This window comes from Anguilla rostrata, chromosome 7 (assembly GCF_018555375.3).
Source record: "Anguilla rostrata isolate EN2019 chromosome 7, ASM1855537v3, whole genome shotgun sequence".
In the NCBI taxonomy this organism is placed as follows: domain Eukaryota; kingdom Metazoa; phylum Chordata; class Actinopteri; order Anguilliformes; family Anguillidae; genus Anguilla; species Anguilla rostrata.
In genome coordinates this window covers 46,983,796-46,998,109 of record NC_057939.1, presented here as the reverse complement: position 1 = coordinate 46,998,109, position 14,314 = coordinate 46,983,796, and the positions used below count along the sequence as shown (strand labels likewise).

General features: G+C 44.2%; 1 protein-coding gene across 2 annotated transcripts in view; it reads right to left on the bottom strand.

Moving 5' to 3' along the window:
• LOC135259877 (A disintegrin and metalloproteinase with thrombospondin motifs 20) overlaps positions 1 to 14,314 on the bottom strand; it is a 132,119-nt gene that overhangs the window by 64,863 nt on the left and 52,942 nt on the right. The window contains exons 5-10 of one of the 2 annotated variants that reach the window (XM_064344755.1): positions 10,210 to 10,463; positions 7,509 to 7,592; positions 6,821 to 6,945; positions 6,333 to 6,373; positions 5,208 to 5,313; positions 1,510 to 1,656 (exon numbers count right to left, since the gene is read on the bottom strand). In XM_064344755.1, the coding sequence (XP_064200825.1) occupies positions 1,510 to 1,656; positions 5,208 to 5,313; positions 6,333 to 6,373; positions 6,821 to 6,945; positions 7,509 to 7,592; positions 10,210 to 10,463 (757 nt within the window). Of the gene's footprint in view, positions 1 to 1,509; positions 1,657 to 5,207; positions 5,314 to 6,332; positions 6,374 to 6,820; positions 6,946 to 7,508; positions 7,593 to 10,209; positions 10,464 to 14,314 lie in introns of those variants that run through there. The other variant, XM_064344756.1, reaches the window with a different exon arrangement.

Sequence of the window (14,314 nt, the reverse complement as noted above, 5' to 3'; positions counted from 1 at the left end):
GTATTTACAACGTGATTATTTTAAACAAATTAAATTACATTTTTATCCATTTAAAAATAACTATAATTGCAGGAAACTGTGAGAGGGTGAAATTTAACATGTTTAAGCATACCTCTCCTTGAGGGAGAAGCAGGGGGGCATTTTTAAGAAGCTAATCTTTACGTTTCCACGGGAACAGCTGATCAGCCGAAATCCCTTCCAATGTCCAAGTTGACAGGAAGGCGTTAAATCACTATGAGAGCTCTTCGAGGAGAACAGCCAGTCAAAACACAAACGCACTTGACCACGTAACCTTAAGAGTGAAGGGTGGATGGAAGTGTTGTTTTAATCAATGAGGCTCGTTGTCAGCCAAACAGACTTCAGAAGCCGCGGGCAGCCCTTTCAGCGTTCTCTCTCCCCAGAGTGGCACTACAAGACGAGTGCGTGGCCTCCGCCAGGGGATGTTTATAAATATTGGCATTGTCAGGCAAATCGGCTCCCATCCTTGGATGCCGCGTGAAAGGTTAGCGCGCTCTCAGTTGACATTTTCTCAGCGTTCTCAGAGCTACGAGCCACGCACGTTAAATTAGCCGGCTAACGGCAGCCACCAATGGATGTTCATCCCCCGATATGTTTTATTTATTATCATTATTGTTATTATTTGGCTGTTTAAAAAAAAACAAGAGTTGAAACACAGCGGCGGCAAATTTGCGTGCCGCTACCTAACCCTACATCGCGACGAGGCGTTCGGAACAAACGGGTCCCGAGACGCGACTCGTCAACAACGCGCCCTTTTGTGGAAGGTTCACAATCGACAAAAGGGAGAGGGAAAGATCAAAGGGTCACGTCCAGGGAAAATCTAATTATAACTGACATTTCCCATCTTAAATGGAAACCCAGCGCCGGAGCTGGTGGCCGCGGCCCTGCCTCCGGGCCCACTGAAAGGCCGGTTGCCCCAAGTTACCGATTTAACTAGGAAAGTATGCGGGCGGCCAAATGACTGTTTGTCTAGCATCTCAAGAGTCACTCTACTGGAGTGCAGCCGCGGAAGGAGAGGGAGAGGGAGGGAGGAGAGAAAGAAAGAGAGAGAGAGAGAGGGAAGAGAGAGAAAGACAGAGAAAGAAGGAAGGAGGAGAGAGAGAGGGGAGAGAGAAAGAGAGTGCAAGGGAGAGGGAGAGGGGGGAGAGAGAGAGAGAAAGAGAAGGAGAACAAAACAGAGAGAGAGAGAGAATGGCCAGTCAAGTCACCAAAAGGCGGTTATACTCTTAAAACAGGAAGCGCATAAAAAAAAAGCCAATGGCAAGAGGATCACAGCTTTTGCTCGAATGCAGACAGACAGCCAACAGCAGTCAGTTAAAAACAGTGACGAATGACATTACAAGCAAATTCAAGAAATAGAATACCAAAATAGATATTTTGGCTTGTTTTTCCTCTTTTTATAAATAACAAAATAACTTGATTGGGTCACTGTCATTTCCACAGAGTGCAGTTTGGGATCGCAAAGACAATAGATTGCACAAAGACACCTACTCGAGAAACTCAGTGATGTACTTGCGACTGCATTTGGACCAGGACCAGGGGCTGGTGTCGTAGTTGAGCGTGGGTGCCATGACGTGGTACTGGTGCTTCATCCCCGCCTCCTTGCACTTCTGGTTGTCATCGTGAGGCATGTTGAACCTGCAGCAGGAACGTGCACACAAACACACACACACACACACACACAGGCACACACGCACACACACACAGGCACACAGGCACACGCACACACACACACACACACACACACAGCACAGCACACACCACGCAGCAGAACAAACACAGACCACACGACACAACTGGGCAGACCCACACAAAGAGGCAAGCCTCACTGCAGAGGGCCGAAACTCTCAGCAGGGGCACAGGAGTGGCCTAATTGCCTGGCCTGAACCCGGACACTCTGGGGCTGTATAATGAGGCCGTGACGCAGCGTGAACAGGAGGCAGGGAGCGGGGGGATCGCAGCGGTCCCGTTCTGTCCCGTCTGTTCTGTTCTGTCCCGTCTGCGGGCTGGGAGAGGCTCGGCACGGCGTTGCCGTGACGCGCGTTAATTAACGGCGTTAAGGCACAGCTGACAGCCGTTCGACACCGGAAGGACCGTGACCCTTAAGCTGGCAGTGCAGTTTGCTAACTTCAGACCACCAAAAATGAATGAATTTTCTAATGAACGTAACCAAACAAACCCCCCCCTCCCCCCCCATCTCCCCCTCAAGTAAATGTTGGTCATAATCACTGTTGCCTGAAGAACTTGTGGGATGCTAACTTCAGGGAGCTAATCCCCACTGTCAGGCATGGGGGGGGGGGGGGGGATACAGAAATACACTAATTCTTAAGCTACGCTAAAGTATGATCTCTCCGTTATCACGACAATCCACAAACTTCGGATTACCGCCGAGCCCCAGATCACGCATCAGCGTTTTACGCTGACAGATTTACGGCACACCCAACCGCTGTCGTCAGCAGAGCTGCCCAGATGTCACGGAAGCCAGTTCTTCATCGCTCATCAGCCCAAAGGAGCCAGCCGCACAAATTTCGCTTTTATTTTCGCTCCAGATGCCGTCAAGACAAATTAAATTGCCGTGTATTCACAGATCATTACATCAGTTTGGGATTAAACTTCTTAGCGCTAAAGATTCATAGCCCTCGTCATTACTCAAACTGCGACAATTTCACATGATAGAGCAAAAGAGTTCATTGAGGCAGCAATACAAAAAATTTAAACTGCAAATCCAACAATCCTTAGCGTTGAACAGCGAGTAATATTTAACCATATGCTGGCACGTAAGAGAGGGATCGACTCGGCACTGTGCCAAACCAGGGGACTAGGCAGGGTGCGGGTGTGGTTGTACTGGGCATTTATATAAAAGCTGCTTTTTTCCTGTTAAGCAGTTTATTGAGTTGGATACTGCAGGGGGAATTTATGCACCTTCAGATTTAAAAAAATAAAACGGACATTTCTGAACTCTGTCAACTCTGTCATTCAGATTCATGAAATTCATGTTTAGCATGCCAAATAAAACAGCAGTGGAAAAAAGACTGACACTTATTTGGAATGGGCAGAAGATTAAGATTCTCAAAATTTGAGTGTCCAGGAAATGCCTTACATTCTCCCATATATAGAGACTCCATTTAAAAAGTCTTTTTCCTTTGGCTTAAAATTAGCGAGAAACAGTCCAATGAATATTTGCTGCATACATCAGCCAAATACTGAGTTGGCGTAGCAGCATAAGGACCATTAACGGTGTGATTTATAGCATCGCGTGCTGGGCTGCTATGGGGGTTTGGAGGAGGGAGGACGTTTACCTGGTTGCTGGGAAGCTGGGGATGAAACAGGGGTGCCTGTTCACTGTGCTGGTTTATTATTGCGCATTATCCAACTATAGCAGGGATCTGAAACTCCAGTGCTGGAGGGCTGCAGCGTCAGCAGATTTTCTTCATCCCGTCAATCAAGCTGCAGTCAATTTTGGCTTTGAAAGCACTTAGCCTAATTGCTAAAAACATTACAAGAAACCCGCAGACACTGTGACCCTCCAGGGCTGGAGTACGAGATCTCTAGCCCATACAACAACAGCTGTCATATAAAATGAGAGCAAAGAATGTTATAAGCTCCACATAATACTACTGATAAGAGTTAATAAAAGAGGTTAGGCCCAAGAAGTAAGAAGGGTTATATCACTGTAGGGTACTGCAATTCACCAGCAGACTGACTAGCAAATAGCACAAAGCGTTCATTGGCTAGACAGCTTATGAATACACAGATTACAATCCCCCATTTGTAAAAGGTAAAAAAAAAGAAAATAAATAAATAAAATTGACTGTTGGATATTTCTTGTCTGAACTCTTGTCCTAATTTCACTGCCAGCGGTCAAATGGGCAGCGAGGGAGTACCCTTGGGGGTTCATGGATAAGCGAGAGAGAGAGAGAGAAGTGGAGGAATGTTTCTCGGAGTTCTGAGGGGGATGAGAATAATTGCCATTCTTTTCTCCCCACCAAAAATCCCTTTTTTCTTTTCTTTTCGCTCGTTCCCTTCACGGAGGGCAGGCTCGGCCGCGACAAGTGCGTCAAAACGAGAAGCTGCCGATCCCGCAGCGAATGAGAGAGCTGATTGTTCCCCTCCACACCCCAAACCCCCCCACCCCCCAAAAAAAGCCCTTTCACCACGCACCGATTTGGCCATCTGTCAACAAAGCTGGCATTCACACGGTTTCTCTCTCCGAACTCGCTGCCCTCTACATGTGCTATCTGGTGTTTTACCATGTTTTTGGAAACTGCCCTGCTGAGAAACGGGTAACAGGCCTGTTATTACATGGTAATTACAGAGTAATGCACATGTTATAACACAGAACATCGGCCTGAAAGGACTGTCTGCCGGGAGTGTGTGAAATTAAGACTAGGTGAAAATTTCAACAGGCAAACAGATAACAGCACTTGAGACCCCACCCCTAAAATTCTGTCCCTGTTTATACATTGTCGGGATAAACGACACATTTCAAATTCATTATCACTATACGGGTAGAAAATTGAGGTACACAGTGGGAACCAAAAGTCCTGGTTGTTTTCATTATTTATCAAGGAATAATGCAATTATGATACTCCAATTACACTTCTTATTCACTGCTAGTGCTCTTACATTGTAAAACCCTACACATTTTTTTATTTTTATTAAATAAAAATGTATTCTTGGATAAAACATATAAACAGTTTTAGCCCTTGATAAATAATTAAAGCATTCATGTGTTTTCATGTCCTTTCGTGTCCTCAAGACTCTTGGTGTCCGCTACATACGATTGGTTATTTTCTCCTTGCTTTCCATCCAATGGGCTGAGCAAACAGCTTATAAGAATTAGAATTCTCAGAATTAATTCCAACGTTGTAGAATTCAAATGCAACTAAGCGTTCTGCACGGAAAGGTTGGAATGCTTCCACGGCATTCTGGCCTAGAAAAGCTCTGAGTCAGAACCCGTAGCCACGGGAACCTGGACGCGAGCGACCCGTAATCCACAGGGTTAACTCCCGCTAAGCGCTGCGCCGCGGTACAACCCGGTATTAAAAACCTGCTTCTTATTAAGGCTTTGGGCCTTCATTGTGCGGTGCACCTGCGTTCGCTCCGGGACCCTGGATAAGGAGGCTTTTGTGTGCTGGGAGGGGGGGGAGGGGAGTCGGAGAGCACCAGGGGTCCTGGGAGGTACTTACACGTGGCCGAGTTCGTGGGCAATGGTGAACGAGGCGCTCAGTCCGTTCTCCTCGCTGATGGAGCAACTCCGGTACGGGTCGCACATAGTGCCCAGCTCCGCCAGGCCTGGGGAGGGAGGGGTCACCAGAACAAGGCCGTTAGAGTGAAAAGAATTAAGCCAACAAACAGCGACCAGCTGCGTCCCACCACAGATTCTAACCACCTGCCAGAGACTCAGCTTCAATGTTCCTTCTGTCCTCTCTGCTTCTTAACTACAGCTGGTTTGCGATTGATAACAGGAGTTGTTGGTGCTTTATGACATTGAAAGCCTCCATTGCCCATGAATGAAGTCATATTGCTTCATATTGCTTCAGTCACCACTTCAGTGGTAGGAAGAGCTAAACTTCAATGTCGTGAATATGGAGTTGAGTATCTGGTCGGTCTATATAATTCAGTGGGGGGGGGAACATTAGGACCGATAGCCTCCTTAAACATTGAAGCGTACAAACAGTAGCATATAAAGCCTCACAATTGCCCAAACACTACCTCAAGTTAAACAGTCCATGTGTTCCTTCCCTCCTCTCTGCATGGCAGAAACAGGAGGTTTGGGTTGTTAGCAGGGGTTTGGGGTCTATATTACAGTTCGGACCATTAACTGTCCCATAATGAAGTTCCAGATGATGTTTCAAATTGGAATGCTTCAGCTTTAACAAGAGGGAGGCAGAACTTGGGAATACGGAGCTCAGCATCTGGTGGGTCTATAGAATCTGCACATTCACTTTGTCCTTCGCTCCCCTTTCTCTCAACACTTTAAATCCGGAGCAGCATCAGCTGTCAGATCCTCATAAACTCAGGCCTGGATTCGTCCTTATCAGACTTTTGTCCTTATCTCTGACTTTCAAAGGCAATACTTTTTTTTTTCGTCTTTACCAACGCAGCGCAGCAAGTCCAGCAATCCACTACGAGTAACTCCATAAACTGCACTTATGAAGGAAAAAAGCATTTGCCTGTATTTGCATCCAGGTCTGAATTAGCAGAGTAGTCAGCATTTAGACTTTTATAGACAGACAGAAAGAGCTGAGCAACTAGAAAAGCAATAAAAATGTATGGTTTTAGTTACTTTTTTTAATAGTGATTAATCTTACCCAATGTGTCACATTTGTCTTTTGCCCTGCAGATATCTTCCCTATAAGGACAAAAAGAAACACAATGTTTCAAAATCTGTTATGACCAGACAGAAAAAGTCTCCTACAGACTAGGGTCAGGTTCTTCACTGAAATGCGACAATTCCTTCACTGACAATTTAATGATTACTGACAATTTTATAAGAGCCGCCTGTCTTTGGTTACATAAATAATAAAACCAATTCATGTGACTGCATGCTGTATTGGTTAATAACATATATAGATGAAAATGCTAAGCTATCAACAAGAGTATTTTCAAATTATCATCTAAACATTTAAAGTATTTCAGATACATTTATTTGAAGTCTGGTCTATACTTAATGGTAATGTAAATGCAAAAACAAAAACATGGCAATGCCAATTTCTCTCTGGATTACAGACTGGAGCGCACAATAATGCACTTAGCAAGACTAAAAATTAATGTTTGTCCGGGGTCGAAGGTCAGGAACCTGGTGATGAGAAGCGCGGTGTCGTGGTGGGAGGGGTGGCTGTCGTCCGGGAAGTTCTGCCTCTGTTGCCAAACGCAGAAGTTGTGCAGTGTGGTAGCAGCATTGAAAGAGACCGAAGGTCCTTCCTGTGACAGAGACAAGAGGAGGGCCCATCAACCACAACAGGGGGTTGCCAGTTCGATTCACCTGACTGTTACCAAAACTATTTGGATATAGAGAATTTCAGACACACCCGGAAAGCAATGACATTTTTTTTATGCACCAGTAAAACCAGTAAGGTTAAAATATTATTTGTCATTTCTAGGGGTATAGTGGGGTAACAGGCCACAATCTTTCAGTGCTAGGCAATCTTCAGAACAATGTGGTAATACAGTAATCAAATATTCTTGCACATTCCTACTTAATTAATCAGTCAAAAACTACCACTCATGGATTATGGGAAACACAAAGATACCTACAGGCAGCTTTTCTGAATTAGACAGAGCTGCAATATTGGTGTGGGGGCCCACAATGACATTAAATGACATAATTTTCAAGTTTCATAGACACAGATTCACCCCAGTAAGCTGAATCGTGTCAGCAGGACTCAGCACAATGTCAAACCTCAGCAAAAAAATTGTCCAAAAATATGATTAAATATCAATTTAATAATGAAATAATTAAAATGCAATTAAAGCAGTTTTCTTACCTGTTCGTTGTGGATGACGATTAATTTCACGATCATGATATTTATCAGGTTCCCTACGCTGGGGTCTCGATAAACTGCAGCAACCTGCAAAAAATAACAGAGAAGAAATGCCCGACTCAACAAAACACTCAACAAACACTATGGCTCTAAGAACATGAATAAACAGGAACAGGAATAAAGAATCTATAAGTACCATAAAACATTAAAGAGTTTAAAAAATGAATAGAAAGTCATTTTCAAGTATCAAATTGCACCAAAATATATTCATACATTTATGAATGGGGATTTCCCGGCATGGAAACACTTTAAACATTTAGTTCAGGATATCGAGCCGCCAGAATTCCCCATACTTGCTATATTTAACATCCTTCAGAAGTTGGATATGCCCCCCATACTGATTTGCTTTGACAGGTGAGATTTTGGGGGAGGCTTCCAATGGCCAAAGCCGCCACCCTTCGGTAGGAAGCTAAAACAGCTTCAGATTTCCCCCCGGATCTTCCTGGTCACCCTGGGCCCGAGGCAATTTCAACCCCCTTACGGAAAGCCATTAGCCCTCTATAAACATTTAACCTGTCACTCCCCTCAGCGGAAACACAAAACCCTCGGGGGGGTGGGGGGTGGGGGGGAGCAAGAGAGTGGACAGAGAGAGCAAGAGACAGAAAGAGAGAAAGAGCAAGAGAGAGACAGTAAGAGGGCAGAGGGAAGGAGAGAGAGAGCGTGAGAGAGAGCCAGAGAAAGACAGTGAGAAAGACAGACAGTAAGAGGGCAAAGAGAAGGAAAGAGAGAAAACAAGACTGAGAGCAAGAGAGGAAGACACAGTGAGTGAATTAAAGGTAGGAAAAGATAAAGAGCAGAGAGGAAGAGTGACAGGGAGAGAGAGAAAGGGGGGGGGGGGGAGAGAGTGATATCCCAGCCCCAGAAGGACTACAGGGAAAAAGCGCACATAGCTATCATGCAACTGTTGTTTCAACAGCTATACATTAAGCATTTGTCAAAAAAATATGCCATCACATTTCACACTGAAAGGTAATGACCTGCCTGGACTGAAAGATCCTTTCAGTTTTTAAATAACAGTCATTCAGCTTTTATTAACAATATATTTTCCTCATTAAAATACATCTTTATTGAAATCAGCACATAATTTTTTTTTCAACAGAAAACTTTTAACAGCATTGTAAAGGATTCTTTGCCATGTCGAGCTGGTGAAGTCTGTCACATTGGCGGCGCTCGGGCCTCAAGAGCGAGACCAACGTGTCTCCTACGGCTGATTTAACTACGCTGCACTTCGGCCATAAACCCGAGCATCACCCCCGCAGGTGTGTACTCCTAACAAAATAAGGCTGTAAATTACTGAGGCCCCGACTTCAGTCAGTGCGCCCCCTTATCATGTGAATCCAAGGAGGCAGTCTGAATCCAACGCGCTGGGGCCTTACGCACGTTTTTTTTAAACCTCAGTAACCACAGTCAGATGTTTTCCGCGTTTTTCCGCGAAAGGACAGAATTATCGCCGACGTCACTTTTTCTCAGTGACACCCATTCGACTCTCGGAGGAAAGTAAAATGAGTCGGTAAGACGGAAAGCGAGACGTGTCAGACGCGCTGATTCAATCCAGGCCAAGGTCTCTAACCGTGGTTATGTGAAACAGAGCCAGCTTAGGTGTGTCCTACTTAACAAGCCATGTTTAAAAAAAATACAGTGAAAACAGCCTATTCTCCAGCCAAAATAAAATTCAACCATAGATGTGTGTGTGTGTGTGCGTGTGTGTATGTGTGTGTGCGTGAGCATGTGAGTGTGTATAATTATCCTGTGATGTAATTATTTGTTATAGGCAGTCGTAAAAATGTCAGCATGGAGTTACGGCTTGCCCATGTTCCAAAAGAGAGTGCTGCTCAACTGAACCCGGTAATGCACCACTACCGTGACCACATCTGCAGGAAGGAACACATCTCGCAGTCAGAGCGCTTTACGGGTACTGTTAAACATTCAACGCAAGGTCAGCATATCTGCCTTTGTGTGGGTGGAACTCTCTGACTGAGGCCACAGGTATGTTAGACCTGAACCACCCTAATTAGAGATGTGCATTTTAAAACTCTTCTCACCTAGGATACTCTTCACAAATGTGCTGTATCAAGGAAAGTGCCATAAATTGCCTAGCAACTAGAGGCATGCTTTCCCAATACACATCTCTTATGACCTTTGACCTCAGTCACTGGTTACTTTAAAGAAACTATTTTACTGACTAATCTATGCAGACAACTTGATTGGATTTTATTGGACAGCAAGTGAATGGTTTTACTAGGTTTCTCAGGGGAAAGTTGTGTAGTAAAACATACAGAGAGACAGACCCACATGCCCGTATTACGTTTAAAGAACTACAGGTAGTTTCACACAAAAAAACATACTCCTTGGCAATTGCACAAATCCCACAGTTGTCAGTTCTTACACTGACTACGAGTTTCTTTTATGAAAGGTAACTTTCATTCTTGTGCATACCTCCAGTCTCTCCTAAACTAGTACAGTTTTTTGTGAATCAAAAAAGGTCGCAACAAATATCCAGATGCAGAGACTAGTAATTCAGTTAAAAAAAGAGAAAGTTTTTATAAGTCAAAATACAGTAATTGATAGCTGTAACAGTAGTTGCAATATCACAAGAAAGGTACAAAAGAGTTTTAATAAGTTTTAAAAATAATATTTTACTTACTACTGACATGATTGTTAGGATGTAGTGTTCTAAGTTATGTCCGTGGTGTCTGACCATTTTTGCATCAGCAGTCACCATCAGTTCGACAAATCGGGGGTAGGACAGAAACCTCTTCTGTCTGGAGTGCGACTGGTTTCGCCCATGTAGAGAATGCAGCCCTGGATGATGCGTTTCAATGGTTTCTTGAATGGAGCGCAATTCTTCTCCGACATTTCCGTTGCTCTGAAGAACAAACTCACTTTTCAAAGGTTTATCTGCGAAGGCAAAGAAAACAATATTACATGATGCACATTTGCAAAAAGAGAGACACAACCACTGAGAGCAACCTTAAAAAATCAACTGGAAAAAAATATGTTTAATACCTTGCAGTTAATATTTCCGAAGTTACAGCTATTACTGCAAAATCTACAGTAACTAATACAAGTCTTTGAAACAAAAAAAAAGTCAGCAGCCAGCTTGCTCTAGCAAGGCTTTTGAAATTTTCCAAAGCTGTGGGGACAGACCCTTTAAAGTCAGGTCAGCTGAACAGCGGTGCATGCCTGAATGCAATATACACAAACACACCAAAGCCACACAACCAGAGAAGCTTCTTTGGAACCTCATCCCTCATCTGCAGAGTGCATCTGAGGGCATGTACACAAAGTGCGGGCGCCAGCGTCGAGCGGTTTAAAATGCCTATTGGAAATCCCACAGTGCTCTTAAAGCAGACAGGATATTATACAAAAAGAAGCATTGCATACAAAACGCAGTTTGTAAACAGTTTACAGTTTTGGACTCCGTTTAAAGTCGAACGTCGCGAAGCAAAGCCCCCTCCCGTTAGCAATCCGTAAAAAAAAAAAAAACACGCATGCAGCTGAGGACGGTCAAGGATTAACGGTGAATGTGAACAAGCCGTACGACAGAAAAATAAAATAAATGAAAATTTGGATCTATTCAATCGGTGTGACCCGTAGATGAGAGGAGACTCACGCCCGCACGCACTATGTGTCTCAACACTTCGCACCGTGAGCGGAAAGATTCTTTCCACATGACGACAAGACAACAGAAGAGAGGAAATTAGCCCAAGGGTGAGAGGTAGGACTTCATTACCTGTGTTCACCTTTGTGGCAAGTGCAGTTTTTTTGTTTTGTTTTGTTTTTTTGCCGGGATTATACCGCATACTTTCCACTGTACAGAAAATCCAGTCCGAACCCGAACGCAGAGGTTGAACGTTCAGTAAACTAGCGAGGAAAAAGGTGAGTTGGGCGATGCAGGTGAGATGCAGTTTTAGCACAAATGTTCTTGTTCATGAAACTTCATTATATAGCTGAACAGAGTTGCATCTACCTCACCCAAACCCATGGAAAATGTATGTTGTTTCTCCTGTTATGAGTGCAAAAGAGTCAAGGGATTGTATTGTGGGGGTTTGTTGGGTGGTTCATCCCGTTCAATCAGGGCTTTGAACAGCTTTGAATCAGAGCTGTGTGTCAGTGGTTGAAAATCTGCATCAGGGCACTGTGTCAGTGCTAAAAAAAACAGCTGTGGACCAGGGTTCTGTGTCAGTGGTGAACAGCAGCTTTGGATCAGGGCTGAGTGTCAGAAGGGGAAAAATTCTTTGAATCAGGTCTGCGTGTCAGTGGCGAAAAACATCTTCAGAAAAAAAAATTCATATTGAACAATCACACTGGGAGATCTACACCGTTACAACTGCTGACCAAATGGTGGCCCATCATTGGGGGGGGGGGGGGGGGGGGTGTTGAGCGCTAATGTCACACACTAAATCAGTGTGCTGGAATACAGACCTGACAAACACCAGCACTAAGCCATCCTCAGCGCAGACAATATAAGCCCTGCTAATTACTTCCCTGGCCTCCAGGGCCTTTACCCATTCAAAACTTACCTTCGCTAACCCTGTCACGCTGGAGGAATTCGTCCACCCCCCCCCGGGCGCCCCCCAGCCATGACTTTAAAAACGGGCCAAGCGTTCTGAAACGCTCGCTAAGTATACCCTTCTGTATACTCCAACACTACAAAGAAGAAGAAAAAAAAAAACCTCAGGCTATAAAGAATACAGAAGAGACAAATTTACCACCAGAAGTTTTGAGTCTTTATGTTGAGCCGGACTTCCCACACCTACCTATGATTACATACACAAACATATGAATATTAAACCATCTTTTATGCTATTATTAATTTAGGCAGATGCTATTGATAGAATGGAGGAAACGCATACCAGTGGAGGTGCCTCAAATTAGAACAGGGCGTGGAGTTTGTGGCCTTTTTATTTTAAGTTACATATCAATACTTTCAAAGGCCAGCACCTGCAAAATACCCTAAATTACAGCTGTAGCCCCCTCAAGCAACTATGTCATTTTAACACACAAAATGTGGCTTTCATTGCGTCCGCTATCCCGCTTTGAAGCAAAGACATACGCTCTTTTTAGTTTCTACAATAAAATACGGTACAGTATTCTCTGTTGACCTTTTATGACATTTACAGAAAAATATCTCGAGCTTAATCTCCAAGAACAGCTGTGGCCTCTCGCGAAACGCTTCAGAGTTCGGTACGAAAAGGCCTGCCCTCATGCGCACAGGCCTCTCCCGCAGCGAAGGACAGTCCTGGGCTCTCCGCGATTATCCGAGCCGCGCTCACGAGCTCGATCATCAGAGCTGTTGCGCCGTGAAGAGCACCAACCGCCGTCGGCACCAAACCCTGCCAACGGCAGAACCAGGCCCCGGAACCAGAACCAGAACCAGAACTAGCTCCAACCCGCAAACGGCTTTTTCTGCATTTCCAGCTGAATGGTTTAAGCACAATACAACAGCAATGTCAGGGTTCCCACAGTTTTTCTTTATACGACATAAAAAAAAAAACACTACACAAGACCCTTAAAGGAAAATCTTCAACAGTTTCTAAGGACCTTATTGGTAAATGAGTCATCTTATAACAGACCATAGTAAAACGTTAACAGGTAACTCCTTCATTTAAAAATCCCACCCTCAAACTGTAAACTACGGTGGTTCAGACACTCCCAAGTTTCCCTGTTCCAGCCCACCCACCGCTGCATAACGCCATTTGTGACCCCCAAAACAAAACTGCACCAATGCAAATACACTTCTAAGGGACATACCTGTGCAAGATGGCCATTAACTAATCATCTGCCTGGTAAGGTCACATGACCTGTACAGTAGATGATGAGGAATTTCCCTGGGAGGAAATGACTGTCGTATTATTTCAGCACTTGCTTTAGAGCCATCTGATGGTCTGCTGTTCAACACTGCAGCCTGTGGTCACTCAACTGAAAATTTTAAGAGCATTACCTCCTGAAAATGGATGTGTGCTAACTGGAAAAAATATTTAGGAACACATCTACTAATTGGGGTTTTTTAACTTAGAAGTATGTGTTCCTTCCTTGTAAGAAAATGCTAGTGTACAGCCCTGTGTAAATGTGTAAACTGCGTAGAAAACCAGTGAGGAAGCATCATGCATTCTGCATGCAGGTTTTCATCCCAGCCATATTAGCTGGTTAAGAGATCAGGTGGAAAGTAGGCAAGGGGGTAAGGGGGGGGGGGGGGTGTGCAGATATTGGGAAGCCATGCTCAACGTTAATCAGCAGTGATATTAATAACACTACATCTCAAGCATGACGACTAAGGCCTCACAGAATTTTACGGAATATTTAAAAAAAATAAATAAAAAAAAACACTTCATGCTTGCTGGATTCCAGACAATCTCCCCCAATTACAGAGGAACCCACAGAGCAGCACATGATTCCTAAACAACAGCGGATTTCGGCTCAGTAATGCTTGAAAGCGTTAGACCTACATTACACTGCTGTCATTCAGCAGATGCTCGAATCCAGAGTGACTTACAACGGAAACACAAGTGCAAAGCTCAGGGATCAGAGTACAGTAATTCCCCAGAGAGGAACGTATAGACTCAAAGGAGGAGTAAGTGCAAGAAGAGAAACTTGATTTATTTTATTTCTGTCTTTTTTTGATAATCGAAGATTATTTTGATGTCACAGAAGATTTTTTGAGACGTTCAGTTTGCATGGCTGTTTAAAACGATTCAGATTTGAGCTTAGTTTTTAGGCAAAATAGGCAACTGCCAAGTGCCAAGCTG